This window comes from Scomber japonicus, chromosome 11 (assembly GCF_027409825.1).
Source record: "Scomber japonicus isolate fScoJap1 chromosome 11, fScoJap1.pri, whole genome shotgun sequence".
Lineage (NCBI taxonomy): Eukaryota > Metazoa > Chordata > Actinopteri > Scombriformes > Scombridae > Scomber > Scomber japonicus.
In genome coordinates, this window is record NC_070588.1 from 26,596,594 (window position 1) to 26,622,139 (window position 25,546).

At 39.5% G+C, this 25,546-nt stretch overlaps 1 protein-coding gene across 2 annotated transcripts in view; it reads left to right on the forward strand.

Moving 5' to 3' along the window:
• man1a2 (mannosidase, alpha, class 1A, member 2) overlaps positions 1-25,546 on the forward strand; it is a 130,276-nt gene that overhangs the window by 90,589 nt on the left and 14,141 nt on the right. For both annotated transcript variants that reach the window (XM_053328435.1, XM_053328436.1), the window contains exons 7-9: positions 10,314-10,408; positions 14,399-14,522; positions 14,928-15,021. In XM_053328435.1, coding sequence (XP_053184410.1) covers positions 10,314-10,408; positions 14,399-14,522; positions 14,928-15,021 — 313 coding nt within the window. The remainder of the gene's footprint in view (positions 1-10,313; positions 10,409-14,398; positions 14,523-14,927; positions 15,022-25,546) is intronic.

Genomic DNA, 25,546 nt, shown 5'->3' on the forward strand with positions numbered 1-25,546 from the left:
CGTTCTGCTTTAGTTGTCAACACTCGCTGGCTAAAGCTTTTAGGGTGTTTGAGTGCAGTGTGAAGAATTGTGTTCAACGCCTCGTGATCTCTCACCTTTTTTTGGGGAAAAAAAAAAAATCAGATGAAAGCCTCAAATCTTCAGGGAAAGGCTCTCCACCAGATGTTTGATCTTGGCTGTAGAGATTTGCTCCCATTCAATCACAGGAGTATCACTGATGTTTGAGCTATAAGGTCTGGCATGGCAGCGTAGTTCATCTCAAAGGTGTTTGATGGGGTTGAGGTCTGTGTAGGTGGTGACGTTCCTCCACACCAAACTAACAACCCCTTTTATCATGGACATGGCTTTGTGAACAAAGGTATTGTCATGCTGTCATAAGAGAGGACCTTCCCCCAAACTGTACAATCAAGGCTCTGCAGTGCAAGCATTTCACTCAAATATGGAAGTGAAAATTATATCAATACAGAACAGAAAACTATGAATACACCACTGGGGATAACTTCATTTACCTGTCATGCTCCTCAGAGGTGGAATAAGCTTCAGGACTCCCTTAAATTAGACAAGTTTGTATCTGTAAATGTCTGTCAGTTTCTGTTTGTGCCTTTGTATCTTACAAGTGTGTTGTCAATAGATAAAGAAATCTATCTAAAATAAGACTGAGCTCATTTGAAAATACTCCATCAATATCAATGTCAATGTTCTGCTACCATGAACATTTATTTGACTGTTTTATCTCATTTTCACATTGCAGTTACTGGTTGTCAACATTTTTTAGTGTCTGTCCTTTAAGCCTACAGATTTCTGCTGACTCTTCAGAGTTGTGTTTACTTCTAACCTTAGTTTTCTCAAAAGATGAATTCCAAAACTCAACAGCTGGATGGATTCAGATGTAAGCAGATTCGAGACTTGGTTCAATTTAGATAAAATGCTTAAACACCAACCCTAATTTCAAAGTGTCAGAAGAAATAAGAGCCTCTACACTGTTTGAAAGATTTCCATTAATCAAGCACAGTGTGTTCACAGTGCAGTCCTCAGTTCGTCTGATATTTTAAGATTCTTTTGTTATCTCTGTTAAATCAGCTCACCTCTCCATCTTGGGCACACCTAATGTGTTATATTAAAAAAAGGGGAAAATAATGTTATTTTTCAAAACAGATGACCATGCACAAGTTCCCCCTGTAAGCCTGAAGCCTTGAAACTATTGTTTGAATGTCATTTTATGCCTTTGCATTAAGACAATCCCTTAATTTGAAGTAAGCCATAAACAACAGCCCTGCACCAGAAGGACATAAAAAAGCATGTTGATACATTTGACTCTGGAGAGCTACTGCCCTACATGTTTTAGGTATCTCCCCAATCTTAAACATTTGATTGTAATTATGAACTCGTTATTAAGCAACTGAAGCTTGTCAAGGGTTCATTAACGAGTAAATAATTAGAATCAGTTGTGTTAGATTGGGGAAATAGTATAAGTATGCAGGGCAGTAGCTCTCCAGGAGAAGAGTTCATGACCACTCGGCTACATAGTCTGCATACAGTGTGAAAGATTATAGTTGTTGAACAAATGTATTAGACAACCAATAAGAAAAAAAGAGAATTGACAATATCGGTACAATTTTCATTATCTTTGACTTAATTTGCAATAAGAGAGCTGCACATATTGAGACCACCCCATATGTTTTCTAGCAACAGTCAATCTCACTCCCCCTGGGAATCCTTTTCCCCTTTGCAGATATTGCTGTGATGACATGCTCAGTAACTGGTTGCTGCCGTGCCAGCAGGCAAGCCCCCACACACTGAGAGAAAGAAATGCCAAGATAGTGTTGCAAACAGGAGAGACATTTTAATTTCATCCCAGCTTTACCAATACCACTGCACAAACAAATGACTTGCCATAGCTGTACAAAAACAGCTAACTGTTGCAGTTAAAGTTAAATACAGATTCAAGGACATAATGATTTAATCTAGTATATCAGGACTGGAAAGGTATAACTCACATGGGGAAGAGAGCTAGGAGGAGAGAGATGTCAAAACACTGTCTGAGATGTGTGGAGCAGGGAGAGGGATGGATGGACAGAAGGCAGAGGATGAGAGAAGTAGAGAGATGTTTGTAACAGATATGATGAGCAGAAAGATGTGGAGAAATGGACCATGCACTGAATACAGGAAAAGAGAAGGGATAGAGATAACTGTTATGGACTTATTGTACAATATACCTTGTACTTGTGACCTTGGTCATTTTTGCTGACCTCAGTATTGCCCATTGTGTTTCCATGTGTGTTTGTTTACAGAGGAATTGTTTCAGCATTTTGATAAATCCAATTTTCACCCCTGCTGTTACAGCATTAACTGTAAATAATTACATCCTGTGATGGCGGGTTCTAGCTACCACCACCACCATGTTGCCCTGCTGAGTAAGCAACCCGAGGTTGAGCCCCCCCCCCCCCTCCATCAGTGCCCGGTGCTAATTTCCATCCCTGATACCATGCTTTTAAATTTAAATTAATGTTTTCTTGCATGAGAAATTCAGCTCTGCTCTATTTTCTGCTGTCCTCAGGGACAAAGATAGTTTGGTAGCTTGTAAGAAGCTAAGCCACATACAGTAGAGACAGTATCAATGCCTCACGGGGGACAACTACCCTAATTTGTTCCAGGTTTAGGAGATCAGACATTAGAGGAAGCAACTCAGTTATCAGTTATCAGTGCTTTACAAGTGCACCATTTCCACTAATGTTCAATAAGAAATATCTGTCAAAGCTGACAGCAGTTGCTGTGCCACAGTGTGAAGGCAACAAATGAGCTAATTTGATGATAGTGTCTGAGTTTCCTCCATGGCAGCACATCTCTGTGCATCCTGCCTTTGATGCAGGGCCAATAAATACTAAACAATATGAGCATTGGATCAGCTGATGGTGAAGTGGCATGACAAGGTATGAAAATGACATACAGTAACTACACAGACACAGCGGGTGACTTAATCCTGTCTCTCCTGCTGGCCCTCGGGGCCCTTCTTACCAAGCAGGCGCATTCAGCACATTTCACAGTCTACCCCTTAATCCCTTTAGCAGGCTCCATTACATGTCAACAGTAGCCCACTCCTGTGTGCGTGCGTGCGTACGTGTGTGTGTGTGTGTGTGTGTACATTATTTATTGCCGTGTGAAATGCAGATCTTAAGTTATTTATGCTGCCAGTCTGTATTAGTCTTTTTAATGTATAACAAGTCCACACTTGAGATATTTCCGTCAAAGATTGATTGCAAGAATGTTAAATACTACCTTTAGTGATTGTAGACATGCCATTTTATTTAATGAACAAAATGTTCATACATCTATATAGTGACTGATTGATTGAGATTTTTATTATGGTGTCATGCCATCAATAGTCCCCGTCATGGGTTTATCCTCACAGGTGTTTTACTCCATGGAGACAATAAATCAATTCTTCTGAGGGATTTGGAACAAATGGTATTTTTGATGATGTATTGTTTCTACCCGCTTTACTTTGTGTGTTTCTGTCAGGACTCTCATATCTATCAGGGCCTGCTTTGTGATTTCAGTCTCTACCAGATGCTTGCAGCTTACAAATGATATCCTCATGTGTAATAACTGGATCATTGGCTGAGTTTAGGACGTGTTTGAGTGGTGGATTACAGCTCTCCCTGTCCCTGGAATGTAACATCGATGTACCATTTGGCGGACGCTTACACCCAAAGCGCCTTACAGAACCATTACACGCATTTTGAGCATGGTTGGTCCCTGTAGGAATCAAACCCCTAACCCTGGCAGTGATAATGTCATTCTCCATCAAGAGGGACACAAAACCAGCCTGTATCCCAGCACCCCTCCCACCATGCCATACTCAAAATCTGCTGTCAGGGAATTTAGCCCATCGACACAAACAACCAACTGGCCTCAGGCCACTGTTAATCTCGAAAGGAGAGAATGGCAAAAAGAGTGGTAGTAATAGAGTGATAGAGGGGGCTGAAAATGAGGAGAACAAGGACGCTGCTAATGAATGAACGAAGAGATGAGCGGATTCAAGGAAAATAAAAATTGAGGAAGAGGAATGGTTAAAGGGAGAGAGAGTTCGGACAAATAAATCCGACCAGGATCACAGTCTGACCTTGTCTTGTAGCCCAATGGCAAGGATGTATTCATGAAAAGGGTTTGTATGCATGTATGTGTGCATTTGTGTTCAGGCAAAGAGTACATCCTTTAGCGATCGATTTAGAGGTGTGCTGCAATGCATTTTAAGCGGGAGGACACAGAAACTGTCAGCCAAGGAGGGCGAGTGATAGAAAACAAGTCAGGAAACAGAACCGTACAAGCAGAAAAACAGTTTGAGCTAGTCCTCTCCAAGAATCTTTTTTTTTTTACCCTCAAAGCTTTCAGTATCCTATTCTCAACTTCTTGCTACAGTAAATGTGATGTCAACAAGATAGATGCATGTCAGGTCATTTTGTCGCAGTGACTTTGAGGGTTGTCCAGGAGGAGGAGGACATAAACTGCACTTCGTTTTGTCGACAAGGTACATGAGTAGAACAAGACAGGTGAATGTGTAAGTTGAATCTAGTTTGAAGAATGCAAAATAAGGAAGGATAATCAGTGCCAGATCTTTTGGCCACAAAAACTCAGCGAAACCAAACGTTTCCATAGGACTGTCCTTGCTTTTGGCAGTGTTGGTCGGTTGTTCCACCAGACTGTAATATTGCAACAAACATCGGATGGATTGCTATTACTTTTTGTACAGACATTTATGAACCTCAGAGGGCAATCCCCTGACTTTTCGTCTCACAAATCTATAAGGTTGACACTTGTTTTTTACATAAATGTCCAGACGACTATTGGACGTATTGGACGTGGCACCCGTACCAAGCCCCCAGGAACGGTAGAGCGGTGGCACTGGCATATTCCAGCTCATTTCCTGTTGGAGTACCAACAGGAAATGAGCTGGAATGGACAAGCGGAAATCTAGGACGTGCATTGTCTCAACTGGCTTGAAGGAGGACTAGTGTACGTGTTCATGGGCCCAAAAATTCTGCCCTGCCAAAAAAAAAAATCTTCAACACAATCCTCAACTAAGAAGGCCTGGCTGCTTTCCCCTGAGAGCAGCATTGTCTTTCATCACTGCCTTTGGGTGAAAGCAGTGGAGAAAGATGATTGTCATAAACTATAGAGTTTTATCAGTGAAGGCGGGCTGGTCTTCTCCTCTGATGGGTCGTTGAGATCCTGTCCTTTCTCGATGGTATCAGCAGCTGGATTGCCAATAAAACGCAATGGAGTTTGTTAAGGGCCTCAGTGGAGCCAGCAGACAGGCCACCAATCAGTGGAGGGGTTTATGATGATTGGGCAGACATGAGCACATACACATCATGAACCCCTATGCACATCCACAGAGCAGGTAGGCATGACAAATAAACACATCCTGCCACCAAGCTTTAAGCAGAGGTGTGCTGTGATGCAGTCTTTTCTGTCTACCTTTGTAAATCATACTGATGGTAACACCGCCAACATTTTCTACCACAGTTATTATCATAACTACATTTTTTTTCCCGTCTCAGAGGGCACCTTGAACACAGCACTCCTGCTTTCATCTGAAGTTTTATTTAGCTTAGCCACAAAGGAGTCCCGTATTACTCCATCAAACAATCACCATGTCAGGGCAAACCCAGCACATGGTCTGTCTAGTTGTAGCCACTGTGGCCATGGTTTACTGTGCCGATGTTAGCTTCTCAACCTACTGAAGCACAGAGTTTTTAGGCAGAGAGAAAGAGAATGCATTTTATATAACAAAGTAAACCAGTTGAAACAAGCTAGTACATTATTGAAAAATAACTAAATTAATATGCAATCTTTTCTATTTTTGTAGACATCTAGCTGATGTATCAACCAATCATATTACACAAGGCTGATTGCCTATCGCCCTTACCTAATAGGTGTCAACCTTCATGCTAATGTGTGTACTGTGTAGACCTTGGATTAATTCGATGGACCCCACTGCTCTAAAATGATGCCATCAAGGTTCAAACTTTGTACATCATACATAATATATTTCAGCAGTTATTTTTTCTGTATTCATAACAAACTCTGCTAGTTTCTTTATGATTGATGTACCAGTCTATGATGCACCCGCAAGCGAGGCCTGGATTGGTCAACAGTTGAAAAACAGGTGGTGAATTCAGTTTTTGCTAACTTAAAAAAAAGCTTGATCTTAAGTGTGATGAAACACGTTGGTTACTGCTGTTCAGAGAATGATTTTATACGGAAAAATCTGCACAGTTGACCTGCAGCATTAATGCAGAGGACAAAGTCAGCAGTCAGCTTGAATAGACTGTTACAATTAGTTCATATATACACTTCACGTGATATAACGATGCTTGTGATTAACCCGAAGAACAGTGGTACTCTTTCTAGAAAAGAAACTCCATTATTGTATTTCAGAGTGGAGAGTAATTCATGTGACTCACCACGGCAAGAAGTGAGTAAAAGGATTTAGTTCAGTAGATCACTATGTGCGTCATATTACTCTAATAGCAGTGTAATAGGGAACACATCATTAATACCGCCTTTGGACACTTCAGGTTGATGGGCAATGCTGGGCAGCTTTTAGAGGTAGACAGAAAATAATGTACCCCCCCCCCACCCCCCCCTTGTTATTTACAGGTTTGGTCAGAGGTGCTGCTGTGCTGTGGGTGCACGGCTTCTATGTTATTGCACTCTCAGCTAGCTACAGAGCCTATACTCGATATTAAAGGGCAGGCTCACAATTATTCAAGTCTGTCTTATAAATAACAGGCAGGTGCCCAAATTAACATTGAAACAAGTTTGTCTTGTAATAACCCTTCTACCTGTTCACACTGACCATTAGAAGATCCCTTGGATGCTAAAAAGACTGTAAATGTGACAGATATCTACTTGATATGACTAACTCAGACTGCTGAAGCCTCATATAAACTTCACATCATCTTTTAAATGACTGTGTGGACACACTGTGGATTTTGGCCTCCATCACTTACATTGAAAGCACATTTGAAGATGATCTTTTAACAGCCAATATTAACAGGAGGAAAGCTCCAAGACCTCTGGATCTCTGGATATAGACATGTTACTCTGTGAACTCTGTGCTTTGAAATATGTCAGGAATAGCTCTCGCTTTACTTCAGAGCAAAATCTCACCTACGTGGCATAGAGTGAATTATGTCATCCTCTTTAATGACATTTCATTCTGAGTTATCTAATAAGGCAGAGGAATAATCTCTGACATCAGACTTCCCCAGTGGTATATGTGGAGATACTGGGCACATAAAGCAACGGCACATAAACCTGTCACCTTGCACATAACGTTGCTTGTGGGTCAGCTTCAGCTCTACCTGGGGTTTTGTCAGTAGTAGAGCTGAGAGTCAGGTGACGCTGGTGTCTTCTGAGAGCCCAGTTTAACTATTCTAGTTCCATAGCTATGATTCTGAGTCGTTTACAGTCTAAGAAACATCTACACTGAGCAGGAAGCACACTTGTCAATTGTCCCATACTTTTAACAACAGTCCTTCTTTTTTATGGTACTTCAGGTGTGTTTGATATTAGTATTTTGTCCCATGAAGTTGCAGCATAGTGTTTAGTAGGTTTCATCTAGAAACGAGGCAAACATGAAGAAAACTATATTGCAGGTTTAATAGAAGTATTTCAGAAACGCTAAAAGACTTCTGTAGCAATTACTTGATGGCTAGTTAAGATTTAAAGATGGACCACAGGTGTACAGAAGAGGCTTGATCGGGAGCCTAATGCGTACAAATACCACAATCAAAAAATCATAAATATAAAACACTAAGTTGGCCTTTCAGTATTTTTTTTTGGATTTCCTGTATCAGTTTCCGAAATCCCAGAGTTCAATATTTCCATGAGAGGAATAGTTCACTTTAGTATTGCTCAGTCCTACCATTCTTTTTAAGAGGTTGTTTCTTGTCAATTTATACTCCAAGTGTCAGGGAACCAATAAAAAAGGTCAATGAATTAATATTCATAAGTCAGGTTCTTAACATTAATATTTGTAATTCAAGTTTCTTCATTGTACAACAGTTCATAAATCAATATTATGGTTTCAATTAAAGATTATTGCAACACAAGAACATTACCAGTTCTCATAAATCTAACTGTAGATTATAGTTTAATTTATAATGCATTTTAATTAAGGCTACACAACAATACATATTCAATTGTTTAAACACAACAAACCAAAACACATACAAGCTAAAATCAAAAGCCCTGAACAGGTTTTATACATATACAACACAATATTATCATTATTATTAATTAAACATTAGTCGCATTAAATCAGCAGTTTTCCAAACAGAGCTAACGTCCAGTCTGTGTGTATTCTCCTGTAGATATGTTTTGTATCACTCTCTGTCTCTTTCATCCCTTCTCATCCTATCTTTTTTTTTTTATTACCTCGTCCCTTTTCATCTCCCACACTTTTCATTCACCGGCTCATCTCTACATTTGACTGCCACCATTGTTTTCCCCGCTCCCCTCCCCTCCCTTCGTCTGCGTCAGTCTCGTGTTTTAACTCTACAGTTTGACCTCCAAGTCTTCCATAAGATGTCCCACCGGCTGCTTAAGTATTCTGCAAACACCGGCGCTTGTTAATTGCCCCCGCTTACTTTGAGAGACGGCAGGAATGTTTCCCGTAGATGTGGTTCCTCTGTAAAAACCGCTGCACTCGGCACTGACAGATGGTGTTGATGAATCAGCCTCCGTCTGCCTCGTCCTCAAGTGCTTTTTCTTTGCGGCACTGCTCTGCTCTGCTTTACTGTTGTCTACAAATTGTTCAAGTCTTCATGCATTTGTCCCACTACTGTCCTTCATAAATAAAATAAACTTTCCAAAACAAAAAAAAAACAAAAAAGAAAAGACGGGGGCTGACTGTCTTTAGTCATTTTCTTTTTTAGTGTCCTTGTGTCCAAATGCCTAAATGATACAGCAGTCTGGCAGGTGTCAGTTTTTTTTCATTATTTTGTCTTAAGAGATGTGTAGAGATGCTTCAAATCCATGCATTCTGCTCTTCTTATTATCATTAGTCAAACTTCTACTATTTGCCATGTTGTTGCTGTGTCTCCCTCTCTCCTCTTTATTTCTCTCTCTCTATCGTCACTGCCTTTAGATGAAAGCAGTGGAAGATGATTTTCATAAACTGCAGAGTTCCTTGCTGTCGTCATGTGCTTGCTCATGAGGGAATGTTGGGTGTCTTTAAATAGAATGACAGCGTATGGTCTACACCTGCTCTATGTGAAAAGAGCTGTGAGATGGCTTTTGTTGTCATTTGGCTCTATATAAATCCAACTGAATGGATACTGAATGAATGTAAAAACACAAAAGAAAGAAAGAAAAATAAAGATTAAAAAAGAATAGTGTGATTTTTCTAATTAGCTTTCATGTCTTGTTTAGACATAAATATGACAGTTTTGTATCTGAACAGTTTTGTGTGGTTACCTCAAAATATTGAAGTGAATCTTCCCACCTTTTAAGCAAATATTCTCATTTCTGTTTCCTAGCAACAAAATGGTGCTGTAATAAGTAAAGAAAAATGTATGTAAAATGTCAAAATAGTGATTAAAGTTCAGCATGCAGTCTGAAGTTCTGACCTGTATGAACACATTTAAGAGCAACATTTATATACATACATATATTTATATAGCAGCAGAATAACTTCACTTTACTTTTATCTGTTAGACTGACGCGCCAAGAGAAGAACAAGAGCAACGGTAGATTTGTTTTTTTCCAGGCCTTCGTCTGTCAAAAGAGTGTAAGAATGTGTGTAATCTCAAAACCGACATATGTTCATTTCTCCACATCGGTCCGTATAAATTAGATGCCAGTCACGATAATAGAAATCCTTCGCTGACTGTGTACTTTGGTCTCTCGCTGCGCTCGATCAATGTAGTTTGACCTCCAAGCTTCTTTTTTTTTTCTTTTGGGGACGTTTCAGAAATATTTTATGTTACTGCGGCACAGTTTGAAGGGAGGTTTCACATACATCAGGCTGCCAGTTAACTCCATAAATCTGCTCTGCTCCGACAATCTGCGGCCATCATTTAGCAATCGTCTGTCTCCTGACGTTTCACTCTGCCTTATTTGCCTTCGTCCCGCAATTTGTTGTAGTTGGCGGTTGTTTTACTCTCGTACCTGTCAACCGCTGTGAGAACATTAAGCAGAGTGTGTGGACAGACTGCACAATATTCAATAATAACATGATGAAAGTGAACCAATCTAAAATGTAACTCTTTATCGTTTTCCTCTCTCTCTCTCTCTCATTCTAGGTGTTTAAGATGAAGGCGGTCCAGCTGGCTGAGAAGCTACTTCCTGCCTTTAACACCCCCACAGGAATCCCCTGGGCCATGGTCAACCTTAAGAGGTTAGTGTTGCTCTGCTGTGTCACTCAAAATCAAAAACAGTCGACACAGCAGAGTGTGACTGCGTGACTTCATTGATAGATTCTCTTCAGAATGAGGAGTGTGCCTCGAAACACAGTAGTTTTTTCTCTCCCCCCCTCCTTTTTGGCTGGATCGGCCATGGACCAGACCTATAACCGCAGTTGTCCGTGAGTGAGTGAGTGAGTGATGAAGTTACACCTGTGGTCGGCCAGCTGAGTGTTAGATTAATTGGCTGAATGAATCGGTGGGATATGATGTAGGCGGAGGACAGCAGCATGACGCAGAGTGATTGTTTGCTGCTCTGACCTCTGACACTCTCAACTGCAGTGTTAAATACAGCCAAGTCGGTTAACCCCTGTTTAAACAGACGTATACCAGCTCTCCTCTTCTACCGTCCGGTGTGATCGACTTTGCAACTGACTGATGTTTCCCCATGCGTTTTAGATTTTATAACTGAACTAAATACCAGGACACACGCTTTGTTTTTCCATCACAAACACTAAAACAGCAGTTAAAACTTATGACTCATGTAGCAGTTATATTAGTTAAGTGTGGGGCAGCTGCTCTGCAGGTGCGCTTGATTTGACTGTAACTGCCGTAACTAGGCGGAGATAAGCCTCCCAAATTTGCACTCATAATGCTGTCAAAACTTCCACCGCAGCCTATGTGATTATGGATGGGGGGAGAGGCAGGAAAAAAAGCCGCAGAGAGACGTGACGGAGAGTTTGGTTAAAGCACACAAAAATAATCATCAGTCTGATAAAACACTCAACAATGCAGAATGAGAAACGAGAGACATCCACAGAGTGAAGCAGAGGAGAGAGCAGGGGGAGTTAACTGATAATTAGAATAGTTCTAATTAGAATTAAAATAAGTTCTCTTTCAAATCAAACATCCTGAGATATGAGTGGAAATTATTGTTCTTACAACTGCATTACAAACCTTTTGACTTAAACGTAGTTAATGTCATATAATATGCTACTTCAGTACGCTTAACTAGCAAACATTATTGGGAACACTACCAAACATTGCAGAACATTTAAAATGCAGGAATTTACATTATAGACACACTACCACTGACTATACAGTACAAAAATCCTAAAATACACAAGTTGTCATAGCTTTCAGCCGTTTTGAAGCAATACCAGAAATGGTTGCACATGTCTTCACTCCACTCAGAGAGGATGGAGAACCTCCTCTGCTGGCCAACCTAAACGGAACATTAAACACCACAAAGATCCACATCTTACAAGATTATAAGGGGCATACACCCAAAAATGCTTGGAGCCTGGAAGAGAGAAAATATAAACTTACCACTAGTCATTTTTTAAAGATTTTTTCAACCCTACCACACATCCAAGAAGTGCTAAACTCTGAACTGTGAAACACATATACAAACCCAGTCCATAAAACATAGTAATTACTGCCCACTAGGCAAATATATTTCAACAAACATCATTGTAGGATCAATCCCATCACAACCATTGCTAATACTTACTGAAAAGGGCTAAAATGTGGGAATCAGCATAAGTGCATATTTCAGTCAACATGACTTCTCTAAGAAGAGTCTCAAATGTTCTGACAAAGCCTTCATTCTCCATTACAACTGAATTTCTCGGTTGCCCTCTAGTCAGTGTTGGTAATTGCTTTGTGTCGTCCTCCAATTTAGAAGACATAAAATACTGAGCTCTAATTCTAACACCGTCCACCTGGCCTTCACCTTTTCTTGTACAATAAAGAAGATACTTGTCTGAAGTCATCACAAAAATTTTACGGAGTTAATAGTCAGAGCTATGTGATAAACGTTGTTACAGGCTGATTATATCATCATCACAGATAACCCTTATAGTGTCTAAAAACAATGGCATGTCTGTTGCTCTACCTCAAAATCTTCACTATGATGCAGTTTATCTTCAATGCTACTTCATGGAAGAGAATCCAGAGAGATCCCACCAATCCTGTTGACATAAATATGGTCATATAAAAAACAAGTAACACAACTTTGCTGAAATCAGTGCAGAACAAAGTATAGAACCCTACCAAACACAAATGTGTGGTATGAACTGTGGATCATCAATGCCAGTGATGCTGTACACTCACCTCAGTGACATTCTCCTCTATAGCTGACAAACCCCATTCAATGCAATGCTGCAGTATATTCTCCCAGTCAATGCTACAGAAGAAGAAAAGACCCAAAGCCATACATAAGGTATGCTTTAACACACACACATATACTGTGACATTGGTCATGTCATTGAAGTCTTTCACACGGATTGGATGGTGTCTTCCATTCAATATATCAACAGATTATACACTGAAAAGAGAGAGAGAGAGAGAAGCTGTTATTTTGTGTCTAGTATAATAGAAAAAAGGAAATCAAACAGGCGCAATCATCCACTGAGAAATTGTGACTGGCAAAATGTGTTCTTCATTTTCAGTAATTCTTCAAGTAAAGTAGATTTAAGAAAAGTGATGGGCTGAGAGACAGAGGGGTTAGTTTTACCTGGCTTCCAGCTGTTATATAGCAGACAAGATGCTTTTCTCAAGCTCCTCTGTTCTCTGCTAACACTAAAACACTGATTCTGAGTTTACAGTGGGCACAAAAAGAGGCAATCAAAAACCAAGTATGTAATTGGAGCAGTTTCAGACAAAGACTTGGACCCAAATCTTGATACTGGGGGAGATGTACCACACCTCCCACCCTTACATGGCCTGAAAGTGGTTGCTCCTCTCTCATAGCTGGAGCAGAACAAGCGTTCTAACAGATCTCTTCTCAGGACTGCGTGGGAGTTAACAACCTGTGCCTGTAAAGAGGGGGACACCTTACACCTCATCACTCCCATTATTATATAGTTTGATGACCTGGTGTTATTCACAACGTAGCTGCACTCAACCGCAACCTGAAAAGATGTCTGAATTCAGCTTCACCTACAATCCACGCTGCACCGAGAAGTTTTCCACATGCTCCAACTGTTGCTGGAGCTTTTGGTCAGCTTTTCAGAAACCTGTAGTCACCGTGGTAACGTACAGTTCATAACAGAGGTTGAGCTTCCTGTTTTCACCTCAGTTTGACGTAGTATTTCCAACACTCTGTTCCTCTTTTTGGTTTCTACTGCCCCTTAAGTTTTGTTTTTTTTATCGTACCTGTGAAGAGAGAAAGGTGTGAAAGTATGCTCACTCTACCTCCCACCACTCCTCACTGCACTCTGTGTTATAAATGGACTTATATATTGAAGGAAATAAAATAGCTTTATTAATGCACTGGATACTTTGTTGCTAAGCGCCCACCTCTGTGTGCGAGTCGGGCATCTTGGCAAGCGGATGCGAATGTGGGTAGAAGAGGAGAGGGACTCTTTCTCTCGAGGTAATTCTTATTGGTTAGAGAGCAGACGCTTTGTGTTTTACAATGTGTTCTTAATATCCCACTGGACAAACACTCACACAGAGGAAAACTCATCAACACATGTTCATACATATGTGGACGCCCCCAGGAACTAATGGATGAAAATGTAGAAATTGAAAACGTACACGAGTGATACATCTGTTTTTTGCAGTTGATTGGACACACATACGCCCACACTCTGTACACACACACACAGGCACACACACAGGCACAAACCCAGAAGTCTCAGCCTATTAATGTTACATGCACTCATGTGTAAATATCACTTTGACCCAGAGAAACTACAGCACATGTACACAACCTGTTGCTGCAACCAATCCAAAATGAGTCAGTCTTATTTACTGGAAAGACTCTATTTTTTTATTTCACATTTCTCTCTGTGATTGCATTCAACAAAATCACTATGTAATCCCACTGAGGGACCCAATAAGGGATTTGAGACATTAAATATCTGGAGTACTTCTTTAAATGTGGTGTACAGAATTTTAACATATATGTTTTGTTTGTCCACCCCTCTTTTCTCTTTTTCTATATTCTCCTTCCCCCTCCTTTTCTATCCCTCCTCCAGCGGTGTTGGCCGTAACTGGGGTTGGGCTTCAGCTGGCAGCAGCATCCTGGCTGAGTTTGGAACTCTCCACATGGAGTTTGTTCACCTCACCTACCTGACAGGGAACCCTGCCTACTACCAGAAGGTTTGTAGTTGGTGTTTGTGTGTATGAGTGTTTGTGTTAGCATTTACTCATTTACCACATAACATTTTTTCTTTTTTTTTTAATACCTCTGTTTATACATGTACCTGTATTTCAATGATATGCATAATGCAAAAAGTATTGAGTGAGGTCAAATGCCATGGTAAGATTCATTAATGTGGTAAAAATGGTGATGAAATTTACTTATCTTGCACTTTTTAATAAGTTTGAATAATTGATCATAATTAATACATGTGTGCACAGTGCTTTGGCATAAAAACAAAGAAAAGTACGGTGCATTTTATAGGATTACAGAACAAAATGAAAATGTTGAGCAAATCCAACAACCATCACAAAATAGTATTTTCAGTTTGTATTGAAAGTCCCTGTATGTCTTGCTTATCTCAGGTGATGCATATCCGGAAGCTGCTTGCCAAAATGGACCGACCCAACGGGCTCTACCCGAACTACCTGAACCCTCGCACGGGCCGCTGGGGGCAACGTAAGTATCTTATGTCTTGGTTTAGATAACATAACAAGAGATGAGGGAAGAACAGCAGCAATTAAATCACTACCTCACTGCATATAACAATGTTGATACACATCTGCCTAGCTAAATACCTCAAGATAGATTAGAGGTAGAAGATAAGATAACACATTTGGTGAATTGAAATGTTGAATTCAATTATTTGAAGTTACAGGAAGAAAGCGTTATAATGTTTTCATCATTTATTTAGAAGAATTGTCTGATTTTTAAGCAGTCAGTGGGGAAGTATATCAAAATGTTCTGGTGATGTTCTCTAAATGATAATGTACTCTGAGGTGCTATGAGGAGAAGTTAATATTAAGTGAAAGAAAGAGAAGGAGTGGAATGGATTCTCTTTAATGAGAACAAATTGAAGGGAGTAGAAGAAGATGGAAGAGAGGGAACACAGTATTCCCAGTATATTGATTACATTTTGGCAGCCTGCCCAGCGAAAATTAACAGCTCACCGAGCTAATGCAGACACGCAATGACACACTATTCTCACTGTGAAACCTGTCTTTTCTCCTTAAAGACAGACGTATAATTAAAGCTGGTGAGAAACCACATGTGGGTTCACTACACCTACATCACTTCAGTCTTTCACTTTGCTTGAAACATGGTGACAAACAAGAAACCAGTGTAATTGTGGTCACATAAATGGAAAGACAGAATAAAAAAAAACACCATTTAAACACACCTACAGGAACCATAAGAATATTTGTGATGGTCAAAGTGTCATAATACAGCTTTAGAATAAATAATATATACGGGTCAGTGACGTTTTTTGTGTCTATGTGGTGTAGTCCAATTTAAAGGAGTTCAAATTTGAAAATAAACACATGAATAATTTGCACACATTCTTTTTTTTATGGAACCAGTCCTAAATTTCTGGTTTTAATCCATTTTGAGAGAATATATTAGAGGATTATAGCAAAAATGTCTAAGTGGTGTAACCATACAAATGGGATGATCTTACATTATAAGTTCTTATATTAAATAGAGGTAATGGAATACAGTTGATCTAAATATTAAACTTAATGTGGGGAATCATGTCAGTCAGGAACCATTAAAATGTTTTGAAAATGAAGTTACTATTTGTATAAGTACATTTAAATACACTATAGGAGGATCAAATATTTAATATTTATCATTCTTTTGTGCTTACATCTCACTCAGGAGCATCCAGTCTTACTTTTGGTTTTAAAAAATGGTGCCTTTTAAAACTATTTTTTTCAAGATATTTTTGAATTGTTCATCTTGCCAAACCTTACTTGTCACTGACTCATATACTAAATACAGATACGTTACTGTATACATAGCTTTAGAGTAGACTAATATGACCTATAAGCAAAATGTAGTTATGAGACGTTGCTGTCTTGTGTCATGGTGTCTGTCCTTGCAGTGATCTTCCAAACATTTCCTCTGAATATGAAACATTTTCTTTCATACATCCACTCTAAATATTTGTTCTCTTCTCCCTAATGTTACTTGGAAACTTTCTCTACTTATCATCCAAAGTGTTCACCAGGGAATATTAGACATTCCTTTTTGTTTATTTCAGCCGGGAGACTTCTGATCCTGAGAAGGCGTTTAACAGAAACTTAAGATGCTGGATGACAGATATGTTAGACGGCTTTCGGTTTGTTATCTGAACATTCCAACAGAATATTAAAACATTGTGGATATTAAAATATTCCTTTTTCTATGCGCTTACCTTCAGAAGTTTTATATCCGAGCGCTGTATTTTTGCCCGTCAATCAGATACGACTATCAGCTCTGGGTTTTCTCTTTAGTTCAGAAAAAGGAAATGAAAAGATAGAATCTCTTCCAAATTGAATATATTGTTTTGTTTTTATTTGTCCGGGGGGGGGGAGAGTTGCTACGGTAAGAGATCACCACATTAACTCTATTCACACAATCCTCCCAAGTAAGTACGAAACAGACGATGAGCAAACACAGACAAAGAACGTGGTAGCACTCTTAAACAAAACAACACATTTTTAAAGCGTTACTTTGATCCAGCGAAACCAAACCTCCTTTTTTTTATTTGCTTTACTTGTCGACAAAACAAATGGATCGCGCTCACGGATGGATGGATAAATGGAGGGGGGGGGGGGGGGGGGGTGGCTCATTAATGGACGGGTTTGGTGGCTTGGCAGTCAGACGGATGTGCTTGTAAGTGCACAGACTTTGGGCCGACTTCAGGGGGAAAAATAAATGGATAGAAAATGGAAGGAAGGGGTACTGATGGATGGACGGATGACTACATTAACAGATGGATAGTTAGCTGGCACGATGCATGACTGGGCAGGTGATGACGGATGTTTTATGTTTGTTTGTGTGTGTGTGTGTGGAGAATAATGGAGAACAATCTGTGTCTGAGTGTGCTTGTCCTTCCCTGTGTATATATTTGAGTTATAAAATGTGTGTGTGGGTGTTATTAAGTGTATGGACCTGTTTTTGTGTGCACATACAGTACACCACCTGCATATGTATTGGTCTACTTTGTATGTCGTCGTCAGTTTCTTTACCAGTTGCCTTGAAGTACATAGTTATACTAATACTAACCTGAGCTACTGGAGTGTCCTCTGAGAAACAGGAGACATAAAGAGACTGCATGATACCCTAGTTAGGTGAGATGAATGTAATTAATGTGAAACCCATATGGCTCGGAGCACAAATGTCCTTGAATGTTGATAAATCCTTGGCAAAAGGTACCGCTGACGATTAGTGGAAAACAACATTTTTTCCTCATTATACAACACTTCCAGTTTATTTATTGAGATATGTATGAGATAATTAGACCTAATCATATGACCACTGTACATTATAGCAAGGTGACTCTTTGCAGTGCATTCTGTGAAAGAAAAATGGAACTGTTGTAGTTTGAAGCAGCCTTGAGCAAGAGGATAAAGTATTGGTGCTAGACCACCAGCAGAAGAAAATGCAGAAGCAGAGTGTAAGATGGTGCTGTTCAGTTTTTCTCCTCAAACTGGACTTCACTTTAAAGAGTCTTGAGATGACTTTTGTTGTGATTTGAGGCTATATAAATAAAGATTGATTGATTGATTGATTGATTAACTTGTATTCACTCAGGAAAAGCTACCATCACTTTTACTGTTGTCTTGCGGAAAGTTTGCCAATGGACAGAACACTTTTTGTTTGTTTGCTTCCTTCCATCATTTCTACATAACAAAGCAGGCACCTTGATTCATTGAGGATTTATTTCTTATTTTAGATCTTACATATTTAATAGGTGGACTCTGATCCGGGCTGAATAACATTTCAGTTCAGTTCAGTTCAGGAACAAAATTTGACCTGACCACTTCAGAGTGACACATCCTTATCACATCACCTCAGCTGTCATCATTCAGAGGCCCATTAGTCATCCCGTTTAGCAAGGTTAATGTGGAATGTAGGAGTTCCGCTTAATAAATTAAACAGGCTTGTTCAAGACTAGCCAATCCAATAAAAAAAGAGGTAGACAGTGAAAAATACACGGAGATAAGAACCCCAACGCTGAAGTCATCATATCAAGCCCTCAGCAGAACAACTGTAAAATCAAACATTTTCAACAGTGCTGCAGTGCTCAGTCTCCTTCTCTTCTCAATGTACACCGCCTCACTTGGTACAGTCATTTGCTTCCATGGTTTCTCATACCATTGCTGTGCTGATAATAGCTCCTCCAATGCCCGCCAGAAGACCTCACAATCTCAGCATGGATCAACGAACACCACCTTCAGCTTAACCTCTCTGAGATCTTTGTCCTCCCAGCCATTCCCTCTATACTGAACTCCCAGCTCAACTCAACTCAACTCATGCCCACAAAGTCTGCCTGAAACATCGGTGTCATGACTGATGACCAATTAATCTTTTAGGTTAACCTCGATTGCCTGGTCATGTCTATTTGCCCTGTATGACATCAGGAAGATAAGACCCTACTTGTCTAAGCATTCAGCACAACTCCTGGTTCAGACTCTCATAATAGCACACATTGACCACCGCAGCTCCTTACTGGCAGAGAGAAAAGAAGTAGACTTGGAGTGTTGCACTTTCCAAGAGAAACAGACAATTATTAGATTACTGCTGTGGCAAAATATACTGAAGAAACACTGAAGGACACCACAAGTTTCCAGTTTTTACTCTGTGGCCTGCAATGAAACATCAGACATAACAAATACCACCCAGCTAGTCATTTCTATGTGCAGGATTACTGCGGAGCTTGATGCGAGGGAGGCATGGCTGTCTCTGCAATTGATGCAAGGCGCTACCTAAGGCCAGGATTAGTTAGAGCAAGTTGATTTGGCTTGAAAAGTTAATTGGCCTTATCACAGATGGAACCATGTTGTGCATTAGTGTGAAGTTTGACCAATAGGGTGAAACAAACAGTTTGTCACTCTGGTTTATCATGTGTGGGTGTATGTGAGAAAGCAGCATGTGTGTTTGAAACATGGACGTTTGACTTTTGCTTGATATCAGACAGAATTGTCAACTCATTACGCTCCATTTCCACCTTCAGTCTGACATTGCCATCACTTTAACAGATTTCTGTTTCCATTAAACACTCTGACTGGTGGCGACATGATGGGTGACAGACTGCAAATTGGGGCGGTTCTTGGTTACGGCTCAGGGTCACAAAAGTTTGAATTGTGAATAGTTGTGTGTTGTGTGAAAAATCTATGTATGAATGTGTGTTTGAGAGGATATATGACATGTTTGAAGGGTTGACGCATGTGTCGAGAGAATACACATGTATCACTGTGTAAATGTGTGTGTGTGTGTATGTGTGTGTCATTTCTTGGGGAGTGTAGGTGTGTAGACGGTAGTTAAGTCATACTAATGAGGGATGAGTCTGAGCTCCTCTCTCTTAATGAGATCCTGCTGTGACTGACAGCCTTATTACCACACACTCCTCTGTCTTACCATAACACTGTGCTGCCTACACACACACACACACACACACACACACACACACGCACCGTCTTTGTAACCTAGTTGAACACCTACTCCTTTTAGAGCAGACTGTCAAACACTCCTTTCTTCATCATTGGTTTTCCATTTAGAAAACCGGATTATTACTGAAACAAATAGAGATCTGAACTGTCACAGTGTGTTTAGAGGTTCAGTATTACTAACATACAACCCAACACAGTTCATGTTAAATACAGTACATGCCCTTCTGCCAAAGACTTTTCAATATAAGCTTGTGTTTTCTTTTGGTGCCTGTTAAGTTAACCAGATTGTAGTTTTGCTTAATAATTTAGTCTCATGTCACATTCATGCATGGGACTTTCTTTTATATAGTCAGTTTTTTAGAGCTATTATTTCACATTTTTCCAACTGCCAATGAATGCAACAATAGATCTCTTATTCACTGTTAACATTTAGGCTTTTCTTGTTGTATTTTTTATGTTGATTTTGTAACTATTTTATTAATATACGGTGTCACAATTTGCTTTTTGACCTAAACAACTAGATTTTGAGGCAAGGCAAATTTATTTGTACATCAAATTTCAACAACAAGGCAATTCAAAGTGTTTTACATAAAACATAAAATGCGTCAAGATAGGATGGAAAAGCAACACATGGAAAAATAAAACTATATTTAAATACCATTTAGAAGTGTTGAATTGGAAATAAAAATGTATCTTAAACAGAACAATAAAAAGTTCCAGTGCAGTGTGAGATATTAACCCATACATTTTGATTTAATAAAAAGTAGTCCCACATAGACAGCTGTGATTGAGAGCAGTACAGGATTTATAAATAGTGATGTGTTCTGTGTGGTGCATGAATGTAACATAGATGCTGCATATGAATTTGTACCGTCACACATATAAAACCACACAGGTGTGAAACAGTATTATCTCAGCATCCTGTGCCCCTGACCTATGCTTTAAAATACCCTGCGTTTGAAGCTTTGTGAACATCCCTCTTCTCGCTTACACGCATCTTTGTGTGTGCAGATTAGTGCACGTTTGAAGCCGCCTCCTCAGTAGACCTCGCCTTTGATTGACAGGCGCTCCCCGCGTGACCCGGAACCTTTTGATTGGCAGAAAAATGATGAAGAGGAGAGGAGTCGGGGGAGCGCATGCGTGGGAGGATACTAAGTTGAAAGAGTGTGGGAGGTGGCTGCGAAACAGAGGAAGGTGGAAGGATAAAAGAAAGATACAAAAAAAAAAGGATCAGACGGAAGTTGGACGAACAGTTGTGCGGGTTTCAGTTTTTATCTCAATCTGCATTTTCACGTTATTTCCTTCTTTACATTCAAAAAGTGTCCCGTGTAAAGGGCAGTAGGAGCTGTGGGCGATGTATAATCTGTCTTCTGTTCTGATGCTTTGTTTTTCCAATTTCAGTGTATTTTTTCTACTTGTTATTTGTGTCTTGCTCCCTCTGACACATCAGGGTAATCTGTGAATCAAGTAGTTTTGCTTTCACGGAGAAGAATCTCAGACGTGTTTTTTTACATATTTTTATTGTATGAAAAAAGAACAATGGCTCTGTCAGTCAAAGGAGATTAGAGATAGCAAGAGAGCAAGATGAGCACAGCATAAAAAGTCTTCAGTGCCTCAAAGGCTACACCCACACTAATATGTTTTTGTGTTAAAATGCATCGCCTAGTGTCCACACACTACTCCGGTGTTTTTGAAGCCTTAAAAAAGAGACTTTTGAAATCTCCTCTGACCCCATTTTACTTCCAGGAACTCTGGGATTGCTTTTTAGTCTCGATGGAAGGAAACTGAGACTTTTGCAATTGAGGACTTGGACACCCATGTTCACTTGTTGATTAGTCATTCACAATGTGTCCTTCCCTTCAACATAGCTATCCCGCTGCCTGCTATTTATATGTTGATTGTGTTGTCTTCACTTGCTTTGTTGTTGTTGTTTCTCTCTTATATTGTGTTAAGAGTTATAATGAAGAACTGCAATGGAAATAAGCCATTCCTTTTCTCTTTTTACCTCGTGTGTTACTTTCAGTAACAGTTTCAATCTCATCGTCAGTCCAAGTAAAGAAATCTCTTGTCCCACCATTAGCCATTGCTGTTCTTCCTCCATAGTATTTCCTGCAACTTAGCAACCAGCTGCAGGATAGACAGACTGCTTCCTGTTGACTCTGGAAAGATGCATGCTCTGTGTACATGAATGGTCATGTGATAAGCGTTTTCAGGCATGTTTAGTATTAATGGAGATTATTTCTGAACTGTGCTACAATGATAATGTGGATGCAGATCATTTTAGTTTTAAAACATCATTTTAAAGTGAAAATGTATTGCTTTTCTTAGAAAATCACACATCTCATCAGAACTTAGTTGTAAGTGCTTAAATTTAGAGCAGAAGTATATATTTTGTACAAAGCACTCCAGAAATAGTGAAAGGTGATCCACAGAGCTCTTCATTAGTCAATATGTTGAGGAATTTGCAATAAAAGACGCAAACTCAACCTCTCTCTACATCATTGTGACATTTTAACAATCAACAACAAAGAAAAAGAAAAGTTTTCTGGGGAATTTAACTCCATTTCATGGTTTTCATTAGCAGTTTGCCCAGTTGTCTTGGAGATGACATTTAATTCAGATTGGTTTGTAATTGTACTGGCTAAAGATCTGTCTTGTTAATATGATAAAAAAAAAAGAAATAGGACTACTCGTATGTGCATGTGTGTGATTGCTGTGAGTCAGTTTGAACACAGCAACATCTCCAGGGAGAAACACCTGTGCTGTCGGCTCATACAGCCGCCACAGAATTTGACCCCTCAAAATGACTTAATCATTCTGTAAATGAATGTTGCATTTCAAGGTCTTTGTGATTAAAAGAAAAAATCTAGCTATCTAACAGAAATGCTGTGTTAGAGTGAAATAATTAGTTCCAAAATGTTAAGGATTCCATGTCACTCCATTATGAATTATTCTGTGTGTGAACCGAAAAGCCATCGACTTCCAATCCAAATCCACAGTGAATCGCTGTCTTCTCCAAAACCCACAACAGCAAAATAAGTTGAATTTATAAGATGACATCTGTCATCCATAGTAGCTTTTAATTTCCAAAGTTTGCTCCACAAAGTTAAAGATGATCTCAGCCAAATCAATTTTGAGAATAAACAAACTTCAGATGTCCTCGGATCATAGTTTGTGGTAATTTTCCATCCTGCTAGAAACTCACATTAAAGTTCTAATCCTTAAGATTTTCATCAAATCAAACTCTGTTTTTTATTAGATTCTTTGGCTGCATTTTATCTGCAATAACACTGAAGGTTTTTACATTCAGTGATCATCTCTCTATATGATTCACAGGAAATAGATGCATACATGTGAACCAGTATGATTTTATATCATTTATAGTACCAGTCAAGGAAAAGCTATTTGTTTATCATTAAACAGAAAGTAACCAACGAAACAAGACTACAGCCATTTTTTGGCAGGAGATGAGTTTTAAATATTGCAAGCAGTAATGGAAAAAGAAGGAGCAGCACATCTCCCACACCACTGTACCCCGCTGCTGTGTGTAAGACTACTCTCAGTGTCTGAAGCATGAAATCAGACAGTGGTTGTTGTTATTTTGACCAACTTCATTGTTAATTCAGCGTGAGTTTGCTTGGCTGCCTTGTTAATAGAAACACCAGCTGTTCCTCTGTTGTATTTCTGAATAAGTAACCGCTTCTGGTGTTTGCTGCAATATTAAACCACACTGTCAGCATAGATGTCAATAAATCAACCAGGACTGAAATGTTTGGGATTACAACTTAAATTGCAGTAGAAATTATATTTGATCATGGCCTGTATCATGCCCAAAAGTACCCTTTGATGAGGAAGGGTCTGATCCTTTTAAACCATCCAAACCACTTCAGATGGCTCTTTTGGTCACTATCTAAAGATGATGGTGGGAACATGTGTTACTCCTGATTGTGAACAAGTTATTTCCAGCATCCTGGCCAAAGCCCTTTGGTGTTTTCAAGACATATTTGATGTTACTTAACCGCACAATGAACATGTGACCAGTACTGTACTTTCCCTTCAAGAGGGTCAGAAGCTAAGGCAACCATAGTGCAATAATGTTATAACCAGGATATGAAATTATTTGTTCTTCAGCCGCCACATTCAAAAATCCCCACATGCCATTTCCACTTCACCAACCAAGTATGGTCATTTGGCACCAGAGAGAGCCACCGCAAGAGTGCTGGTGACCTGCCAGAGGCTGGCATAGCACAGGCACTCAAGAGGAATACAAAATATACCAGAGTCACTCCAGGTCTGGTGATTATTTCCCACCCTGGATGGAATAGTTTGATTACTGTATTTGGAGAAGAGGAACCTGAGGAGCCATTGAAATGTTTGTTTACGCAACGCTAAAGAGCTCATTTCATTTTTGAACACATGTATGATTAACTGACAAATAAAAGCCAGAACACCTCGGAGAAAGTCAGTGACACTGAATGCTGCTGATGCCGCTTTAACACCCACTGATTTTGTTATGGATATCATAAAGCGCATGAGAAGTGCAATATCTATTACAGCAAAATGTCAGTGTCATGTTTTCAGTGAAAAACAAAAAAACAAACTCTTACTTCATTACCATTTCAATTGCCGTCACAATTTTACCAGTGTCTCTTTGCTAGACATGACTAAATCTGTAGCAGTCAGTAACAAGCTAAGTGCTGCAGACATTCATTTTCAAAGTGTCAATCTCAGCTTAATTTACAGTAGTTCAACGCAAATGTTTGTTTAGTCACTCACTGTCATTTTTCTGAGCAACTCCACTAACTCAGTCGCCCATATGTGCATTCACAGACGTCAATGAGCGCATTCTGCCTTCAGTAATGTCTCCGAGGTTTGTTTGTGAGATTTTTGCTTTCTATGTGACAAAAGATGAATAATTCATCATCTAGTTTGTGTTTTGTTTGCGTATCCCTCCATTTACCGCAGGGCATGTTAGTCAGATAGAGAAGAAGAGTCTTAGATGAGACACAAAGCATCTGCTCAGGTATTGAATATGATTACATAGAAGTGAGAATACAGTTATACATGGATGTCAAGGAATATTCCTGTTACACCCAGTGAAGTTAGAGCTAAATAAACCATGATCGCCTTCAAAACTTTGCTTCTGAGATAATAATGGCACAAGAGGAACTTATTAGGAAAGATGATCAGTAATTTTACTTCTCATCTACTACATTTGTTTCATGTTTAATGTAAAAGTAACTGCACATTGCTCTTCCTTATCCATTTTGTGTGTGTGTGTGTGTGTGTGTGTGTGTGTGTGTGTGTGTGTGTGTGCGCAAAGGAAAATTGTATCAGACTCATTATTTCAACCATAACAGACTTCATCAGTATTCTTCAGCCACTGAAGACCATTTATGCATCAAACATTGTTATTTTCTGATAAGAAGAAGAGGAGGAGGGCGTTCAGTGAGCAAAACAGAAAGCAATTCCCACACAAACTCAGGCAATAAAAAGTAGAGATGTTGAAAAAATGTATTTACAAAACCAATGGAACAGGTAATTAC